Source organism: Salvelinus fontinalis, chromosome 10 (assembly GCF_029448725.1).
Source record: "Salvelinus fontinalis isolate EN_2023a chromosome 10, ASM2944872v1, whole genome shotgun sequence".
Classification (NCBI taxonomy): domain Eukaryota; kingdom Metazoa; phylum Chordata; class Actinopteri; order Salmoniformes; family Salmonidae; genus Salvelinus; species Salvelinus fontinalis.
This window is the reverse complement of record NC_074674.1, coordinates 14,108,657-14,127,344: the sequence shown is the minus strand read 5'-3', so window position 1 is coordinate 14,127,344 and position 18,688 is coordinate 14,108,657. Positions and strand designations below refer to the sequence as shown.

At 44.6% G+C, this 18,688-nt stretch overlaps 1 protein-coding gene across 2 annotated transcripts in view; it reads right to left on the bottom strand.

The window, feature by feature from the left end:
* Positions 1-18,688, bottom strand: part of LOC129863654 (mitogen-activated protein kinase kinase kinase 1-like) — a 114,129-nt gene that overhangs the window by 18,899 nt on the left and 76,542 nt on the right. For both annotated transcript variants that reach the window (XM_055935781.1, XM_055935782.1), the window contains exons 9-14: positions 16,825-17,014; positions 16,297-16,551; positions 14,057-14,178; positions 13,304-13,395; positions 11,381-11,573; positions 2,175-3,558 (exon numbers count right to left, since the gene is read on the bottom strand). In XM_055935781.1, coding sequence (XP_055791756.1) covers positions 2,175-3,558; positions 11,381-11,573; positions 13,304-13,395; positions 14,057-14,178; positions 16,297-16,551; positions 16,825-17,014 — 2,236 coding nt within the window. The remainder of the gene's footprint in view (positions 1-2,174; positions 3,559-11,380; positions 11,574-13,303; positions 13,396-14,056; positions 14,179-16,296; positions 16,552-16,824; positions 17,015-18,688) is intronic.

Here is an 18,688-nt window from a genome sequence, read left to right as displayed (position 1 = left end):
TAGATCTGGTTTAGATAATACAATGAAAAAAACATACGTTTCTGTGATAATGTTACGCTTGTGCTGGTTGGATAAGTATTTATTTATGGAGCGCTGAGCTCAGATAATCACATCCTATTCTTTCGCAGTAAATCATTTTTTAAATCTGACAACGCAGTTAGATTAGCAAGATTCAAGGCTTTTGAAGCATGTGAGACACTTTTCTTTTCATGAATGTTTAATATGACTATTTGTGGCGATCACCGTAAGTTGTCTATTTTCAAACCCGGATCCGGGATCCGTACTCGGTAGAAGTTAAGCTACACATGTTAACATGGGTTATTTTTAGCACTTTTCTGAGATGCTTGATTGTTTTTATTGCTTTACTGGGAAGCTTAGCAGAGGTAGACATGCTCAGGTTATTTATGTTACTGCAGGGTGAGATGCACACAGTGGACTTCCTGCTATGGCACACCGCCTCAGTTCTAACAGTATAACTATGGTTCATAGGCACATGATTACTGCATACAATAGCTGTAGGATCAGCAGAGGCATTCAGGGCAGTAAGAGGGACATAAATTATGTTACTTACATTGTGTCTTCCAACGTCACCTGCGATAATGTACATTTGCTGAAGCATTATGACAACTCAGCAACACAATGGTAGGTATTGCCTGAGCTGGGCTTGGGTCAATGATAAGTCATTGTCTCAATGCAGCCTTATAATGCTGTGAAAGGATCCAGGAACCCAAATGATTTGGGTGGATCCCATCCTTCTTATAATACAAGCTTTGTATCAAAACTGTCAATAAATGTTCCACCCACAGAGCTGCAATAGTCTCGTAGCCAGTTATGGAGGGCTAAAATTCTTCTGAACGATTTAGGGAGGGCAGAGGACCAGATATTATGGGACTTTTGTTGGTGTCAAGTAGTGCACTGCCCTTCATAATGTCATTGAATCCCACATGAACATTGATAGACTCAATTTCCTGATGCTGGTTTAAAATGTTTGGGAGCAGCTTATTGATGTCCTGTACTCGTGCTCCTGGATAGCACAACGTTTTTGCTCCAGGGACTGAAACATTGAACTGCCCAATACAACAGCCGGAGAAGGGAATTGAGAAAGCCGCCCATTCCCACCCCTCACACAATTTCGTTGAGCCTATCACGGGCCCACAAGTAGCAGGATAACGTTTGCCTGCTGCTCCTGGCGATAGGTCCAAACCTCCCACAGCAGTGGTTACTACTGGCCTCGAAACCAGCACCTGAGTTTTCTATCTATTTTAATGGTCCTTCAATTTTGTAACCAACCAATATTTTTCAGTCATGGCTTATGGTTCATATCGTTTTCATGCTAATCAAACTATTCAATGACCACTCGTGCCCATTGTCATCCTATGGGGGCATAGCCATGGTAGCCAAAATAATGGCCTGCCCAGCATCTTTATATATGACCATAAGCATGATGGGATATTAATTTTTTAATTTACCCAGCAACCACACCTGTGTGGAAGCATCTTCTTTCAATATACTTTGTATCCCTCATTTACTCAAGCGTTTCCATTATTTTAGAAGTTATCTGTACATGCTACATGTTAGACTTTTTGGGCTTTTCTGGAGAGCTGGTGGGGGATACTATTTGTAAATCCTGGTTTATTTAAGCAATAAGGCTTGTTGTATATTGGCCAATATACCACAGCTAAGGGCTGTTCTTAGCCGTGGTATACTGGCCGTACACCACAACCCGAGGTGCCTTATTGCTATTATAAACTGGTTACCAACCAAAATAAAACAGTAAGCAAGTATTTTTGTGTCATACCCGTGGTATATTGTCTGATATACACAAGGCGGAAATGCTGTTTCAACCAATCAGCATCCAGGACCCAAACTAACCGGTTTATAATACGGTTTAGCAGTCAACAGGTTGATATGCAAGATATGATTCAGATGATGTCTATGAGCTTTGGTGTAACAATGTTCTCTACCCATCTGCCAGTTATTATGTCTACTCGACCTTGTATTGTTAAGGTAACATTTTTATTCAGTCTAAACCTTTATTGGTTAATTTGCCGGACCTGGACTAAGAAGCAAGCTTAACGAAGATTCTCAGTTCAAAGCATTTTTACACAAAATCTGTGTCTGGGAAATTGGTATAATAGGTACATAAGTTCCTGAGGGTGTTTTAATTAACTCACATCTGCCTGGACGATGATGCAGTCCTGGTCCTTGTCCACCTGTAGCTGGGGGATGACGGGCAGCGCGTCCTGTGACTCCGACAAGGCCATGACCACGGCCAGCGCCTCTTCCTCCTCCGCCTCCATCTTCTCCTTGCACTTCTGGTGCTGCGTCACGTCCTCACTGTACGTCCCCACAGCCCCCCCTCCCCCTGGCATGTCCCCGACTTGCTCTGGCGATAGCAGGGCCACTTCCGATTGGAAGGTGACGGTGGTGGCATCGCCGGCTGCCGATATTGAGGTTTCCAGGAGGTCTTCCATGGAGGAATTGAGCTCGGCTGAGGCGTTCAAGCCGCAGAACTTCTCCTCCACGGGGGTGAAGCAGCTGTCCTCACTGGTGATAAGGGTGGTGGCTCCCCCCATGTGGCCCCCTGTGGAGAGGCCTTCGCCTCCGGAGGTGCTAGTAGAAAGGCTGGTCGACTCCCCCTGGAGGTCCAGCTTCAAGCTGCTCTTAGAGACTCTTGGGGTGGGCGGGGTGCAGAGGACCTTGGGCCCCTCGGGGGTGGTGGATCGGGAGGGCTTTGGTCTGTGGATCTGGCTGGAGGGGACGTGTCTCGCCTGGGTGGAGCAGGGGGAGGGGAGTTGCTTCTCAGGGTCCTTGCTGCTACAGGGCTTCTGCTGGTGGAACATGCGCTGGGCGCCAGGGGAGCAGGAGGCAGAAGATGCCAGCTTGCTGGGAACGAAACTCTGGGGTCGGGGTTTGGGATTGCTGTCAGGGCCCGGGAAGGAGGTGGAGGGTGAGGGGAGGCTAGGGGCTTGGCTGGAAGAGGAGGAGTTCAGAAACTGGCTGAGGGGGCAGTTACGTGTCCGAACAGGGAGCTTTGGGTGCCCGGCCTGGGCCCCACTGCACGCGGAAGCTGCCATATCGGGATGCCAGGTGCTAGTCGAAATGGCCGCTAACCTGTCAGTTATATCCTCAGGACTTGCACCCACCTTGCCAAAGCAACCTCTCCCTCCCTTTCCACTGGCTAGCTGAATCGTATGCGTTGGTGTGTTGCTCTCGGTCATGTTGGGCGAGTTCTGAGGTGCGGAGGGCTCCAGGAAGGCGGCGCTGACCAGTTCATGTGCCTCACTGGCGCTGTACTCCATGATCTCCAGGCCCAGATTGATGGTGTCCAGGATGTCCATCTCCTCGGCGATGGCGAGCAAGCGGCGGCGCATGCGGGCGTAGTGCGTGGAGCTGATGATGCTAAGCATGTCCAGGAGTTTGACAAAGACATGCGGCACGCGGGCCACCATGCGTGCAGCGCTCAGGAAAACGCGGCGAGACAGCTTACCCACCATGGAGTGGGAGTTGTCGGTGGACTGCAGCGCGAAGCTCAGCAAGGGAAGCAGCTTCTGATACCTGGAGAGAGGAGAAGGACAACTTAAAAGGCTGTGTCTCAAATGACTCCCTATTCCCTAGAGTGTACACTTTTTTTCAATAAATGCACTGTGTGAGATACAAATGTATGATTCAAGAAAGTGTTATCCAGAATGGAGAGTGGTTATGAGTCTACCTATTCTTACTTGAAAAAAAGGTTTAGCAGTTCCATAATGCTACCAACATTACAAATAGCCCAAAATACTGAATAACAAACTACAAATGAGGACACCATTTCAAATAAAGTTTGAGGTGTTTATTAAAAGGCCCAGAGAATATATAATAGAACCTTAGGAGTCTGGCGATGAACATTTAGATTAATGGAACAGGTCAAAGGCTATGTGTCAGAAGCTACGCACTCCAGTCTACAAGGTATTGACCTTGTTTCGGTGGTCGAGGATATACCAGGCTATACCTACTCAGTGGCCTTGTTGTTAGAGTGTCCACCCTGAGACTGGAAGTTCGATTCCCGGCCGAGTCATACCAACGACTGTAAAAATGGGACCGGGCGGCAGGTGGCGCTATTTTAACTCACATTAGGTTGTCAACCATGTCCAATCATCATCTCCATGTCCATGTTTCAAAAGCCAATCATGTGTAGCTTCTCGTTTTTTGGAAGAAGGACACAGCCTCACACCACTCCATATTTCGAACAATGGAGGGGTGCGACGCTAAAAAGAGCGACGTCCAGACAGTGCACGATCGAGACAGAACTGTAGCTAGCTAGCTAGCCAACCCTCTCCAACTTTCTCTTGGACTATCAGATTAAACACATTAATTATACTGCAATGCTGATATTAACCACAGCCAACTTGTTTTCCAACAATAGAATTTAAATAGTAACCGCTAACTTGTGGCTATCAATAGCTGCTACATAGCTTAGCTACCTGGCAAGCTAGCTAGCTAGCTAGCTCGCATGGTAACAGTATAGTACATTTACAGTAGCTCTCATTTTCATAAGTAAGAGAACTGTCCAAGTAAAATATAATGCAATCTGCTAACATTACCATGGTTAAGTTATTGCCCATTTTAGTAAATGCTATTCAACTAGCTAAATTCATTAGCTATCTAGCTAAAGTTTGCTATCTATGTAAACAGCTTTGCTTTCTATGTAAACAGGTCACACATATAATTTGGTAATATTACAAAAGCACTGACTTTCAATGGGGGGGAGCTATTAACGTTTGTTTTGACTAGTTATTATGTGATTATGCCTGCTAAATTGGATAATCCCGTGCTGCTCAGTAGGTAGAGCATGGAGCTTGCAACGCCAGGGTTGTGAGTTAGATTCCCACAGGGAACCAGCATGGAAAAAAAGTATGAAAATGTATGCACTCACAACTGTAAGTCGCTCTGCTAAATTACGTAAATGTAAATAATGCTTTGATATCTAGATTGTAAACTTGTCAAGCTGTTTTGGGGGAATTTGTCCCATTCTTCTCTGCAGATCCTCTCAAGCTCTGTCAGGCTAGATGGGGAGCATCGCTGCACAGCTATTTTCAGGTATCTCCAGAGATGTTCAATCGGGTTCAAGTCCGGGCTCTGGCTGGGCCACTCAAGGACATTCAGAGACTTGTCCCGAAGCCACTCCTGCGTTGTCTTGGCTGTGTCCTATTGGAGGGTGAACCTTCGTCCCAGTCTGTGATTCTGAGCGCTCCGGAGCAGGTTTTCATCAAGGATCTCACTGGACTTTGCTCCGTTCATCTTTCCTTCGATCCTGACTCCAACATGCTTCACCATAGGGATGGTGCCAGGCCAAAGAGTTCAATCTTGGTTTCATTAGACCAGAGAATCTTGTTTCTCGTGGTCTGAGAATCCTTTAGGTGCCTTTTTGGCAGACTCTAAGCCGGCTGTCATGTGCCTTTTACAGAGGAATGGCTTCCATCTGGGTAGTGGCCTGATTGGTGGAGTGCTGCAGAGATGTTTGTCCCTCTGGAAGGTTCTCCCATCTCCACAGAGGAACTCTGGAGCTCTGTCAGAGTGACCATCAGGTTCTTGGTCACCTCCCTGTCCAATCTCCCGATTGCTCAGTTTGGCCAGCTCTAGGAAGAGTCTTGGTGGATCCAAACTTTTTCCCTTTAAGAATGACAGAGGCTACTGTGTTCTTTGGGACCTTCAATACTGCAGAATTTTTTTGGTACCCTTCCCCAGATCTGTGCTTCGACACAATCCTGTATCGGAGCTCTACGGACAATTTCTTCGAACTCATTGCTTGGTTTTTGCTCTGACATGCACTGTCAACTGTGGGACCTTATATAGACAGGTGTGTGCCTTTGCAAATCATGTCCAATCAATAGAATTTACCACAAGTTGACTCCAATCAAGTTGTAGAAACATTTCAAGGATGATCAATGGAAACAGGATGCACCTGAGCTATTTCTGTATTGTTTTTATTTTTGCAAAAATTTCTAAAAACGTATTTTCTCTTGTCATTATGGGGTATTGTGCGTAGATTGATGAGGATATGCTTTATTTAATCCATTTTATAATAAATCTGTAATGTAACAAAATGTGGAAAAAGTCAAGGGTTACGAATACTTTCTGAATTCACTGTATATACTTACGTATTTGTTAATGAATTAAAATCAGTCAGTCCATGATATAGCCTAGTTGATATAGCCTGTTGACTCATTTGCCATGATGCTTGATTAGCCTACTTGCTTGAATACAGAACATTTTCCAATAATACCATGCATTCTTATAGGCTTAAATTAAAAAAAAAAAAAACGATTTTACCCCCAATTTTCGTGGTATCCAATTGCTAGTAATTACTATCTTGTCTCATCGCTACTACTCCCGTACGGGCGAAGGTCGAAAGCCATGCGTCCTCCGAAACACAACCCAACCAAGCCGCACTGCTTCTTAACACAGCGCGCCTCCAACCCGGAAGCCAGCCGCACCAATGTGTCGGAGGAAACATCGTGCACCCGGCTCCCTTGGTTAGCGTGCACTGCGCCCGGCCCGCCACAGGAGTCGCTGGTGCGCGATGAGACAGACACAACATGTCTGTAAAGGGCTCCTGAGTGGCGCAGCGGTCTAAGGCACTGCATCTCAGTGCAAGAGGCGTCACTACAGTCCCTGGTTCGATTCCAGGCTGTATTACATCCGGCCTGTGATTGGGAGTCCCATAGGGCGGCGCAGAATTGGCCCAGCGTCGTCCGGGTTTGGCCGGGGTAGAATTTGTTCTTATCTGACTTAGGTAGTAAAATAAAGGTTAAATAAATAAATGTCCGTAGCCTGGCCAAGTTGTCTACAGCCTCTGAGTGTCCCTATCATATTAGTCTTGTTTTGCATTCTGCCTTTTTCATTTTCAGGAGAGCTGATTGTTGTGCGGACTACCTGCTCAAGAAGGCCATGCAGAACATGGACCCTGATTCGGAGGAGACACATTTTGAGGACTATGCAATGGACCCCACAGTTGGCAGACTTCTGGATGACTTCACCACCCCTACTGCTGACTTCTCTGCTGCCAGCCCCACCCAGGCTGCTCCCACTACAGTCCAACATGATTCATCCAGTGCCAAGCCTGCGGCCACCAGTACCTGACATGCTTCACCTACAGCCCAGTCTGCTGCCAGCCAACTGCAAAAACCTTGATTGGTTTGATGAGTGGCAACGCATCACTAGTTTCCATTCAGACTCTGCTGTACTCCAGTCCGTTTTATCTTCTTTCTACAATTAGGGGCTTGATTCAATCAGATCCAGCATTAACCCACGGTTGCACTTGTGTGTCACAAACCACTCCTTTCTTTCCCACTGGGCACACACAGGTTGAATCAACATAATTTCCACATCAATTAAATGAAATGATGTTGAACCAACGTGGAATAGACGTTGAATTGACATTTGTACCCAGTGGGATGTGATAAACACTGAGCAAAAATATAAACGCAACATGTGCCATGTGCCATGTTTCATGAGCTGAAATAAAAGATCCCAGAAATGTTCCATACGCACAAAAAGCTTATTTCTCGCAAATTTTGTGCACAAATGTGTTTACATTCCTGTTAGTGAGCATTTCTCCTTTGCCAAGATAATCCATCCACCTGAGAGGAATGGCATATCAAGAAGCTGATTAAACAACATGATCATTACACAGGTGCACATTGTGCTGTGCACAATAAGATGTGCATGTTTGTCACACAACACAATGCCACAGATGTCTCAGGTTTTGAGGGAGCGTGCAATTGGCATGCTGACTGCAGGAATGCCCACTAGAGCTGTTGCCAGAGAATTTAATGTTCATTTCTCGACCCTAAGCCGCCTCCAACGTCGTTTTAAAGAATTTTTCAGTATGTCCAACTGGCCTCACAACAGCAGGACCACGTGTATGGCGTTGTGTGGGTATGCAGTTTGCTGATGTCAACAGAGCGCCCTATGGTGGCAGTGGGGTTATGGTATGTGCAGGCATAAGCGACAGACAAGGAACACAATTGCATTTTATCGATGGCAATTTGAATGCACAATTCATGAACTTAATTAAAATTATGATTGTGCCATTATACAATACATAGCCTACAGCATATTACAGTTGAAGTCGGAAGTTTACATACAGCTTCGCATCCTATAGCATCCTATAAAAAAAAGCTAGCATGCACACCACATTTTCTTCAGGAAACTTAAGCTATCAACACGAAACCAAAGTTGCCATAGACTTACAGTTGAAGTCGGAAGTTTACATACACCTTGGCCAAATACATGTAAACTCAGTTTTTCACAATTCCTGACATTTAATCCTAGTAAAAAGCAATGTTTTAGGTCAGTTAGGACCACATTATTTTAAGAATGTGAAATGTCAGAATAATAGTTGAGAGAATTATTTATTTCAGCTTTTATTTATTTCATCACATTCCCAGTGGGTCAGAAGTTTACATACATTCAATTAGTATTTGGTAGCATTGCCTTTAAATTGTTTAACTTGTGTCAAATGTTTTGGAAGGCCTTCCACAACCTTCCCACAATAAGTTGGGTGAATTTTGGCCCATTCCTCCTGACAGAGCTGGTGTAACTGAGTCAGGTTTGTAAGCATTCTTGTTCGTACACACTTTTTCAGATCTGCCCACACATTTTCTATAGGATTGAGGTCAGGGCTTTGTGATGGCCACTCCAATATATTGACTTTGTTGTCCTTAAGCCATTTTGCCACAACTTTGGAAGTATGCTTGGGGTCATTGTCCATTTGGAAGACCCATTTGCGACCAAGGTTTAACTTCCTGACTGATGTCTTGAAATGTTGCTTCAATATACCCACATAATTTTCCTACCTCATGATGCCATCTATTTTGTGAATCGTACCAGTCCCTCCTGCAGCAAAGCACCCCCACAACATGATGCTGCCACCCCCGTGCTTCACGGTTGGGATGGTGTTCTTCGGCTTGCAAGCCCCCCCCCCCCCCCCTTTATCCTCCTAACATAACGGTGGTATAACGATGGTCATTATGGACAAACAGTTCTATTTTTGTTTCATCAGACCAGAGAACATTTCTCCAAAAAGTACGATCTTTGTCCCCATGTGCAGTTGCAAACCGTAGTCTGGCTTTTTTATGCTGGTTTTGGAGCAGTGGCTTCTTCCTTGCTGAGTGGCCTTTCAGGTTATGTTGATATAGGACTTGTTTTACTGTGGATATAGATACGTGTGTACCTGTTTCCTCCAGCATCTTCACAAGTGTGCCTTTGCTGTTGTTCTGGGATTGATTTGCACTTTTCGCACCAAAGTACGTTCATCTCTAAGAGAAAGAACACGTCTCCTTCCTGAGCGGTATGACGGCTGCGTGGTACCATGGTGTTTATACTTGCGTACTATTGTTTGTACAGATGCACGTGATACATTCAGGCGTTGGAATTTGCTCCCAAGGATGAACCAGACTTGTGGAGGTCTACAATTTATTTTCTGAGGTCTTGGCTGATTTCTTTTGATTTTCCCATGACGTCAAGCAAAGAGGCACTGCGTTTGAAGGTAGGCCTTGAAATACATCCACAGGTACACCTCCAATTGACTCAAATGATGTCAATTAGCCTATCAGAGACTTCTAAAGCCATGACATCATTTCTGAAATTTTCCAAGCTGTTTAAATGCACAGTCAACTTAGTGTATGTAAACTTCTGACCCACTGGAATTGTGATACAGTGAATTATAAGTGAAATAATGTGTCAGTAAACAATTGTTGAAAAAATGGTTTGTGTCATGCACAAAGTAGATGTCCTAACAGACTTGCCAAAACTATAGTTGGTTAACAAGAAATGTGTGGAGTGGTTGAAAAACAAGTTTTAATGACTCCAACCTAAATGTATGTAAACTTCCGACTTCAACTGTATGTATGGCAGAAAAACATAAAACCTATTTAAGATGTTTTGGTACTTAATTGGTCTAGCCTATACTCCAAAATTTGAGTAATCGCTGTTGAGTGCGAACTGTATTATCACATTTCGTTGCGAAAACATTGATGTTCCCGAACAGATAACACGTGGTTTCCCAAACTAAGCACTGGGTAGCTGCAGGAACAAGGTTGGAGAGAGACCATGGCATAGAGTTTGGGAGAGTATCGCCTATCGAGCAGCGAGAGCGTGCTCGTCACACAGTGGTTGATGCACGGAGTGAAGTAGGTGTCCTTATATTTATTTCTCAGTTGCTCATGTTATATATTAAGCATATGCTCCGCTATAAAACCCAAGTAGGCTACATAACAAACCGTGAGGGAAAGCGTGCCGCCTCCATTCACTAGGCTATGTGAGTGCATACGGATGACATGCCATTATCAAATGGGCAATTGTAAATCAAAAATAATTAGTAAAGATAAGATCAAATTGAGAATAGTCTGATGTGTGAAAATATGATCAGTCGATGAGAAAGTAGCTGTGCAGCCTGAGACAAGGAACAGAGCAAGCTGTTTTTGCTACTTTCTCAAATCATCAATAGCCTATAGTCACACCATGCAGCCCATATGTGTTTTGATTTCCAAGACATTCTAAGGTTTTGTATCATTCACAACTAAAGTTGCCAAATAACTCTAAATCTAGCACATAGGACTTGTTTCAAATGATCACTTATAGCAATATATAGCAACTTCATATGCGCGCAGTCAATCTGTAATGGGAAAAATGTCCTTCCTATTTTATTCAGCTAAGTTCAACTATATTCATCTTACTATAAAATGAGATAAAATAAAATAATGGCATGGGAAGCATATCTTGTCATCTAAATGAACAAGCCTGCAGCCTATGGCGTGGAGCATAGCCAGATAACATTTACATTTACATTTAAGTCATTTAGCAGACGCTCTTATCCAGAGCGACTTACAAATTGGTGCATTCACCTAGATAAGTTAGGTCTACAGTAGGCCAACACATATTCTCTTCTTTGGAAATACATTATTTTCATATCATGATGTTTCTTTAGATCTGACTGAAATAAATAATGGATTTGTTGTGAGGGTGTATATTAAATTGATTTATTAGCCTTTTTTTAAATGTAGATGTTCCAAAGGCACGCAACAGCGGCTTGTATGGCTAGAAGCCTGGAGATGGTAAACCTGTTTAAGTTAATTACTGTGAGACCAGCAGTCTTTTGCATGGCAAGAACCGTCTGACAAAATGTCATGACCGCCACAGCCCTGTGCACGGCCCCATGTTGCAACGATTTGTAAACAATTCCTGGAAAATGAAAATGTCCCAGTTCCTCCATGGCCTGCATACTCACCAGACATGTCACCCATTGAGACAAGAACAACAAAGCTATACAAGGACAAGGTCACCAACTCATGGCTGTGCGCTCAAGGCTATATGATATGACTATAAAATCACGGACCTCTCCCCCAGGGTCTGAGACTGGTGGCAGTCCCCTCCGGAAACTATGTGGGGGTAGAACTCGGCGGGGAACTCTAGCAGGAGCCTGTCAATCAGACACAGGCGGCCCAGCAGGGCCTGCCAGTTATTGGCCTCCGTCTGGGGCCCCAGGATGCAGTTCAGGACATAGTCGACCCCGCCAATACCGATGGAACCTGGGAGAAAGGTCGAGACGTTTACAATGACTAGTCAGTTGGATCTTTTTTTCATTTGTAAACTGTTGTTAAGACATGAGTTACAGTCACGTACAGTGCCTTGCAAAAGTATTCATCCCCTTAGCGCTTTTCCTATTTTGTTGCATTACTAAAGTAAATTATTTCTTTCAAAAAATGTAAAAAAATGTAAAACGGAAAAGTGGTGCGTGCATATGTATTCACCCCCTTTGCTATGAAGCCCATAAATAAGATCTTGTGTAACCAATTACCTTCAGAAGTCACATAATTAGTTAAATAAAGTTCACCTGTGTGCAATCTAAGTGTCACATGATCTGTCATATGATCTCAGTATATATACACCTGTTCTGAAAGGCCCAAGAGTCTGCAACACCACTAAGTAAGGGGCACCACCAAGCAAGTGGCACCATGAAGACCAAGGAGCTCTCCAAACAGGTCAGGGACAAAGTTGTGGAGAAGTACAGATCGGGGTTGGGTTATAAAACAATATCAGAAACTTTGAACATCCCACAGAGCACCATTAAATCCATTATTAAAAAATGGAAAGAATATGTCACCACAAACTTGCCAAGAGAGGGCCGCTGACCCAAACTCATGGTCCAGGCAAAGAGGGCATTAATCAGAGAGGCAACAAAGAGACCAAAGATAACCCTGAAGGAGCTGCAAAGCTCCACAGCGGAGATTTGAGTATCTGTCCATAGGACCACTTTAAGCCGTACACTCCACACAGCTGGGCTTTACGGAAGAGTGGCCAGAAAAAAGCAATTTCTCAAAGAAAATAATAAGCAAACACGTTTGGTGTTCACCAAAAGGCATGTGGGAGATTCCCCAAACATATGAGAAGGTCCTCTGGTCAGATGAGACTAAAATTGAGCTTTTTGGCCATCAAGGAAAACGCTATTTCTGGCGCAAACCCAACACCACTCACCACCCCGAGAATACCAGTGAAGCATGGTGATGGCAGAATCATGCTGTGGGGATGTTTTTCATCGGCAGGGACTGGGAAACTGGTCAGAATTGAAGGAATGATGGATGGCACTAAATACAGGGAAATTCTGAAACCTGTTTCCGTCTTCCAAAGATTTGAGACTGGGACGGAGGTTCACCTTGCAGCAGGACAATGACCCTAAGCATACTGCTAAAGCCACACTCAAATGGTTTAAGGGGATACATTTAAATGTCTTGGAATAGCCCAGTCAAAGCCCATACCTCAATCCAATTGAGAATCTGTGGTATGACTTAAAGATTGCTGTACACCAGCAGAACCCATCCAACTTGAAGGAGCTGGAGCAGTTTTGCCTTGAAGAATGGGCAAAAATCCCAGTGACTAGATGTGCCAAGCTTGTAGAAACATACCCCAAGGGACTTTCAGCTGTAATTTCTGCAAAAGGTGACTCTACAAAGTATTAACTTTGGGGGGGTGAATAGTTATGCACGCTCAAGTTTTCCGTTTTTTTGGTATTATTTCTTGTTTGTTTCACTGCAAAATATATTTTGCATCTTCAAAGTGGTAGGCATGTTGTGTAAATCAAATGATACAAACCCCCAAAAATCTATTTTAATTCCAGGTTGTAAGGCAACAAAATAGGAAAAATGCCAAGGGGATTGAATAATTTCGCAAGCCACTGTACATCATTTTGAGTGATATGGGGAGAGATAGTGCTATTTCCGTTGAACTCCCAGCGGGGAAATATGGGATTTGTAGTTCTTACCTGCTTTGAGGATCTCTCTGCCCACGGCCAGCTCTCCCACCTGGGCTTTACACAGCTCCAGTAGTGTTGACACTGACAGCTGGCTGGTACGACTGGACATAACAAAGAGAAACGACACTCGAAATGTATTTATGTCCATGCTAGACTGCTAATGCTTTTCATTAATTTTGAAATCATACTTTATTTTTTATTTTTTTATTTTTTTACAGTTTGTAATCTCTCGTGAACAGACTACGTAAACATATCTGACCAGCGAGATTGTAGATCTGGGTTAACCAAGACTATACATTGTGCAATTGAGACAATGAAATGAGACATGGGGAATGTAATCTGTTAATTCATGTACTATCAACCTACTGAATACAGTATTATATCACAAGAAAAGGTGGTCATGTTTGAGTCAGTTCTTGAAGATGTTTATCAGACAAATTCCAATCTGGACCTCAAAGCCAGTTCCACTGCTGATTTTCATTCGTCCCCTCTAATCAAGGATTGATTTAGAGCTGGGACATCCGGTGGGGGCAATTAATTATAAGGTAGAACAGAAAAGAAGCAGTGCTCTGGACCTCCTGGCTCATATTTGAATACCCCTGATATACAGTACATCATACAGTATGATCAGTGTGGGGAGTTCTAACACGTGCATGTCATGTTTTATATTACCCACCAGAGGGCACTAGCTACTAGCAGTTGCAGTGAACAACTGACAGGCTCACATATCTATCCCACTCCTTAGTTTGAGACGGACTTTACCTGTTGGCGTCGGCACATTTGACAAGGATAGTCTCCACCACGGGCTGGAGCAGCTGCTGCAGGCGCGAGCGCTCAGACACCGAGTGGCAGGGCGTGTACACCAGCATGGCCCGCAAGGTTTTCTACAGAAAGGGGACAAGAGACCAGGGTTCACATTTACAACTCAAACATAAAGGACCAATATTGTTACTGTGTATCCAGTGTGTGGAAAGTTAAAAAGGAGATATGGTGATGTGTAGAGAGAAGCTTCATCACAAAATATTAGATGGGCTGGTCAAACTAATGGCTGAGAACGTAGTGTCAAGTATGAGTTGAGAATTCTACATATCAAGCGAAAAAAGTATAGGCCTACAAAGTGGAAGTTATTGGAAAATACGAGACAGAGAGAAAACAAATCTCTGGGCATTTAGTAGAGTCAATGAGAAACACAAGACCTCTTGGGGCGCCTTAACATAACACTGTGGTTCGGTGGTGGGTGGAATTGTACTTTTGACCCCGCCCGAGTTACGACCCTGTCTATTCCTGGGACAATATGGCTGCCTGGGCCTGACCTCAAGGCCATTAGAGAGGCCTCTGTGGCCTTGGCCTGAGGTAGAGGCTTGGTGGTGCTCCGCCCCAGCCTGACTCCCAGAGAGAGAGAAGAGGCGTGGGAACTGGTGACTGATAGAGCGTTGCACTGGAACGCTGCCCAGAGACAGATTCAAAGTCCTTTCTCACTCTCCCTCTGCCAGGCAGGCAAGGTTACTCATTCATCCCCCTCATGCTTCCCTCCCTCTAACTACTTTGTCCCACTCGCTCTTTCATGCTCACACACACAATGCACACTATCTCTCCCTCTAAAACCCCATTACTCCATGCTCCCCAGTCTACTCCACTCCCTCTCAACCCCCATTACTCCATGCTCCCCAGTCTACTCCACTCTTAGGAGACACATCATATCAATAAACACGTGTTTACTTCCAATAGGGAGGGCCACATCACATGGTATGAAAAGGTAAGAAAATAAGAGCCCCAACTTCTCTAAGTTCTTGAAATGGTGGCTCTGGCGTTTTCACTTGCTACAAGGTCCCAGGTAGTGCACACGTAGCTAACGACTTTGCCCCGCGATGCGAGTGCGCTCTTCAATCTCAAACAAAATAGAGCCTTTTCAAAGCGACAATTTAAGTCGATCTAGCCCACTCCAAATCTGGTGGTGCCCGTGGTATTCTTTGTCCACCCGCCATCACCACCATCCCCTTCTTGGTCTTGATAGAAGAATACAATAAACACCAAAGTCTGTCTGCTACTAAACACCCTGGAAAACCCCCAAGAGGACAGAACTTTTTTTGTTTTCCATAACTGCTGCTCTGCTGAAGCAAAGTGCTGCGGGGAAATGTCAATTGTCCAGAGGGCCTGCATTTTTTTAAACACGCACCAAGAACTAGGATCCCGTGTGTCTAGGTTGGTAGAGCATAGCGCTTGCAACGCCAGGTTGAGGGCTCGATTCCCACAAGGGACCAGTAAAAAAAAGTATGAAAAACATATGCACTCACTAGTAAGTCCCTCTAGGTAAGAGTGTCTGCTAAATGACAAATACATTTTTTTTTTTTTAAATAAACTATTATTCAAAGAGAACAAGTAAATAAATAGCGAGAGAGACCTTTTTTTCTCGCTCAGTCTGTCCCTGGAGAATCCCTGCTGGTTTGACTCTGTTGAGACTTCCTGGATGTTCAGTGGACTTTAGAGCTAACCAGACTACCTTGTGGTTGACGTGAACTTCAGCACAATTCAAGAGATAACTTTCATCAATATTGGGTGGGAGGGAGAAGGGCCAAAGGGTGAACGCAGAGATCGGGTAGCGCTAATCAACTAATCAAGTGACGATATCTTTTATATATGGGCCTCTCACTTATCAGGAACACGTATGAATATCAAAAGGCCCAGTCCAGAAACAACCACTAGATGGATCTTCAACCATATTTCTTAGACATATCCAATTCTTTCCTTTGATCAAATTACAGAAGTTAGTTTGATTTTCTATCATTTAATACATGGGGTCCCAATCCCAAGATTAGCTGTCATCATGGCATCCTAATAAAGATCAACTTTTGGGAATCGCTGGGCTAGGGGTTGTTTCTGGATGGGGTCCAAAATGCTTTCCCTGACAGCTGGAGTATGCTACAGTTATAGAATTACAATGTAAAACTTGATTCTTAATTTCATAGGATCTGTGGGGGTACAGTAATATTAAAGAGTCTCACCAGTGCGGCCACGTAGACCTTGTAGACAGGGTCGGCACACACCATGGAGAGGACGCTGCAACATGACTCCAACACCACATCACCTGACACCTCTGTACAGCCCGCCCCGGCCCCCAGCCCGGCCCCCGGGCAGGAGTGCTCGCCATTGGCCAGGAGGAGCGCGCCACTGACGTCGTGCAACAGCCGCCGCAGGGCCATCTCCCGGATGTTCCAGTTCCTGGAGAACAGGCAGCCCACCAACTCCATGCCAAACACCTGGAGAGGAGGACACGCACACAATTATGACTACGAACGGAATATGGCACTGATCTGATACAGACATCCACTACATGTAAACCCTCTTGGTATGCAAAGGGATGAAGACATTTGGTTTTGTTTAGTGCAATGGAACAATTCCAAAATGGAATGGAAGTCACAAAATGCAAGCTCGAAAGGTAAATCAAGTATTTGAAAGTATTGTGCATATGTGTTTGATCCAGGTCTGGTCCACATTATTCGACCCCACATCTATCTTTCCACCCCTCTCACCTTGATCCAGGGCTCGGCCAGTTCTTTGTAGGTCAGGGGGACCTGCTGGACCCCGAATTGGGGCAGGGTGAAGTCCCCATCCTGGGACGACGACCCGCCTCTGGAGTCCCCCTCGCTGTGGGACGATGATGACGCCTGGGGATGACCCGCCGCTGCAGCGTTCTCAATAGAGACAGAGGACGGGTCATGGCTGCCGAGAAAGATGCAAAGTCAGTCAGTGAGGTTTTAGCAACTTTTGGGGGACTTTTTAAAATGGTGGCAGTAGAGTCAAGGTTTGAATTGTACATTTGAGTATTAGCATTTTCATGTTTTGAGCAACTGATATTACAAATAGCCTTGGTCAAGAATATGCTGATACAGGCATGGCCAGGAATATAGTTCTCCAAACAGGATGACATGGGGGGAATTTAGTCAAAGGAGAGGGCGGGTAAAATTCCCTTTTCTGAAGACAGCAGGCACCAAACTGGTGAAAAAATCCTAATCCCTTCTTTCGAAACTCTGTCCTACCTGTTGGATTGGCACAAGGGTCATGTGACATTGCAGATCATTATCATAATTGCGGTTCGACATTTTTCAGCCAAAAACAAGGGGTTACAGTTTCAGTGCAGGGAGGAAGCGGAGGGGGTAACACAGACCCTTTCTGATTGTATTCATGTCTTGAGGGGGAAAAAACAACAAGAAATGGGCTTCTATCATTTCATTCCCAGGCAGACGCACAAAACAGGGGCTGGTGTCTGGCTGTCTAGCTCATCTAACCGAGCCGTGGAGAGGATCCAGTTCACGATAAACCTACGAGCGCACACACAAACGCAGACGCGCACACTCGCGCATAAACGTGCATAAACACACACACACTCACACACAGAGAGCCAAGGCACCAGCATGGGCCCTGGGTAAGCCCTGATGAGCATTCTACCTTACCCTGTGGTACTTAAAGTTCAAAGATATTATAGAGGCTAGTGTATTTAGAATATATGCATGTACTTATGGTACGGCATGAGCTCATTCAGTGGTATGCAATATTATATATTTCTTGTTAACAAACTATTGCTTTGGCAAGTCCATTAGGACAACTACTTTGTGCATGACAAGTAATTTTTCCAACAATTGTTTACAGACAGAGTATTTCACTTATAATTCACTATATCACAATTCCAGTGGTCAGAAGTTTACATACACTAAGTTGACTGTGCCTTTAAACAGCTTGGAAAATTCCAGAAAATGATGTCATGGCTTGAGAAGCTTCTGATAGGCTAATTGACATATTTTGAGTCAATTGGAGGTGTACCTGTGGATGTATTGTAGACCTCCACAAGTCTGGTTCATCCTTGGGAGGAATTTCCAAACGCCTGAAGGTACCAAGTACCTGTACAAACAATAGTACGCAAATATAAACACCATGGTACCACGCAGCCGTCATGCCGCTCAGGAAGGAGACGCGTTCTGTCTCTTAGGGTTGAACGTAATTTGGTGCGAAAAGTGCAAATCAGTCCCAGAAAACAGCAAAGGACCATGTGAAGATGCTGGAAGAAACAGGTCCAAAAGTATCTATATCCACAGTAAAACAAGTCCTATATCGACATAACCTGAAAGGCCGCTCAGCAAGGAAGAAGCCACTGCTCCAAAACCGCCATAAAAAAGCCAGACTACGGTTTGCAACTGCACATGGGGACAAAGATTGTACTTTTTGGAGAAATGTCCTCTGGTCTGATGAAACAAAAATAGAACTGTTTGGCCATAATGACCATCATTATATTTGGAGGAAAAAGGGGGAGACTTGCAAGCCAAAGAACACCATCCCATCCTTGAAGCATGGTGGTGGTAGCATCATGTTTGGGGGTGCTTTACTGCAGGAGGGACTGGT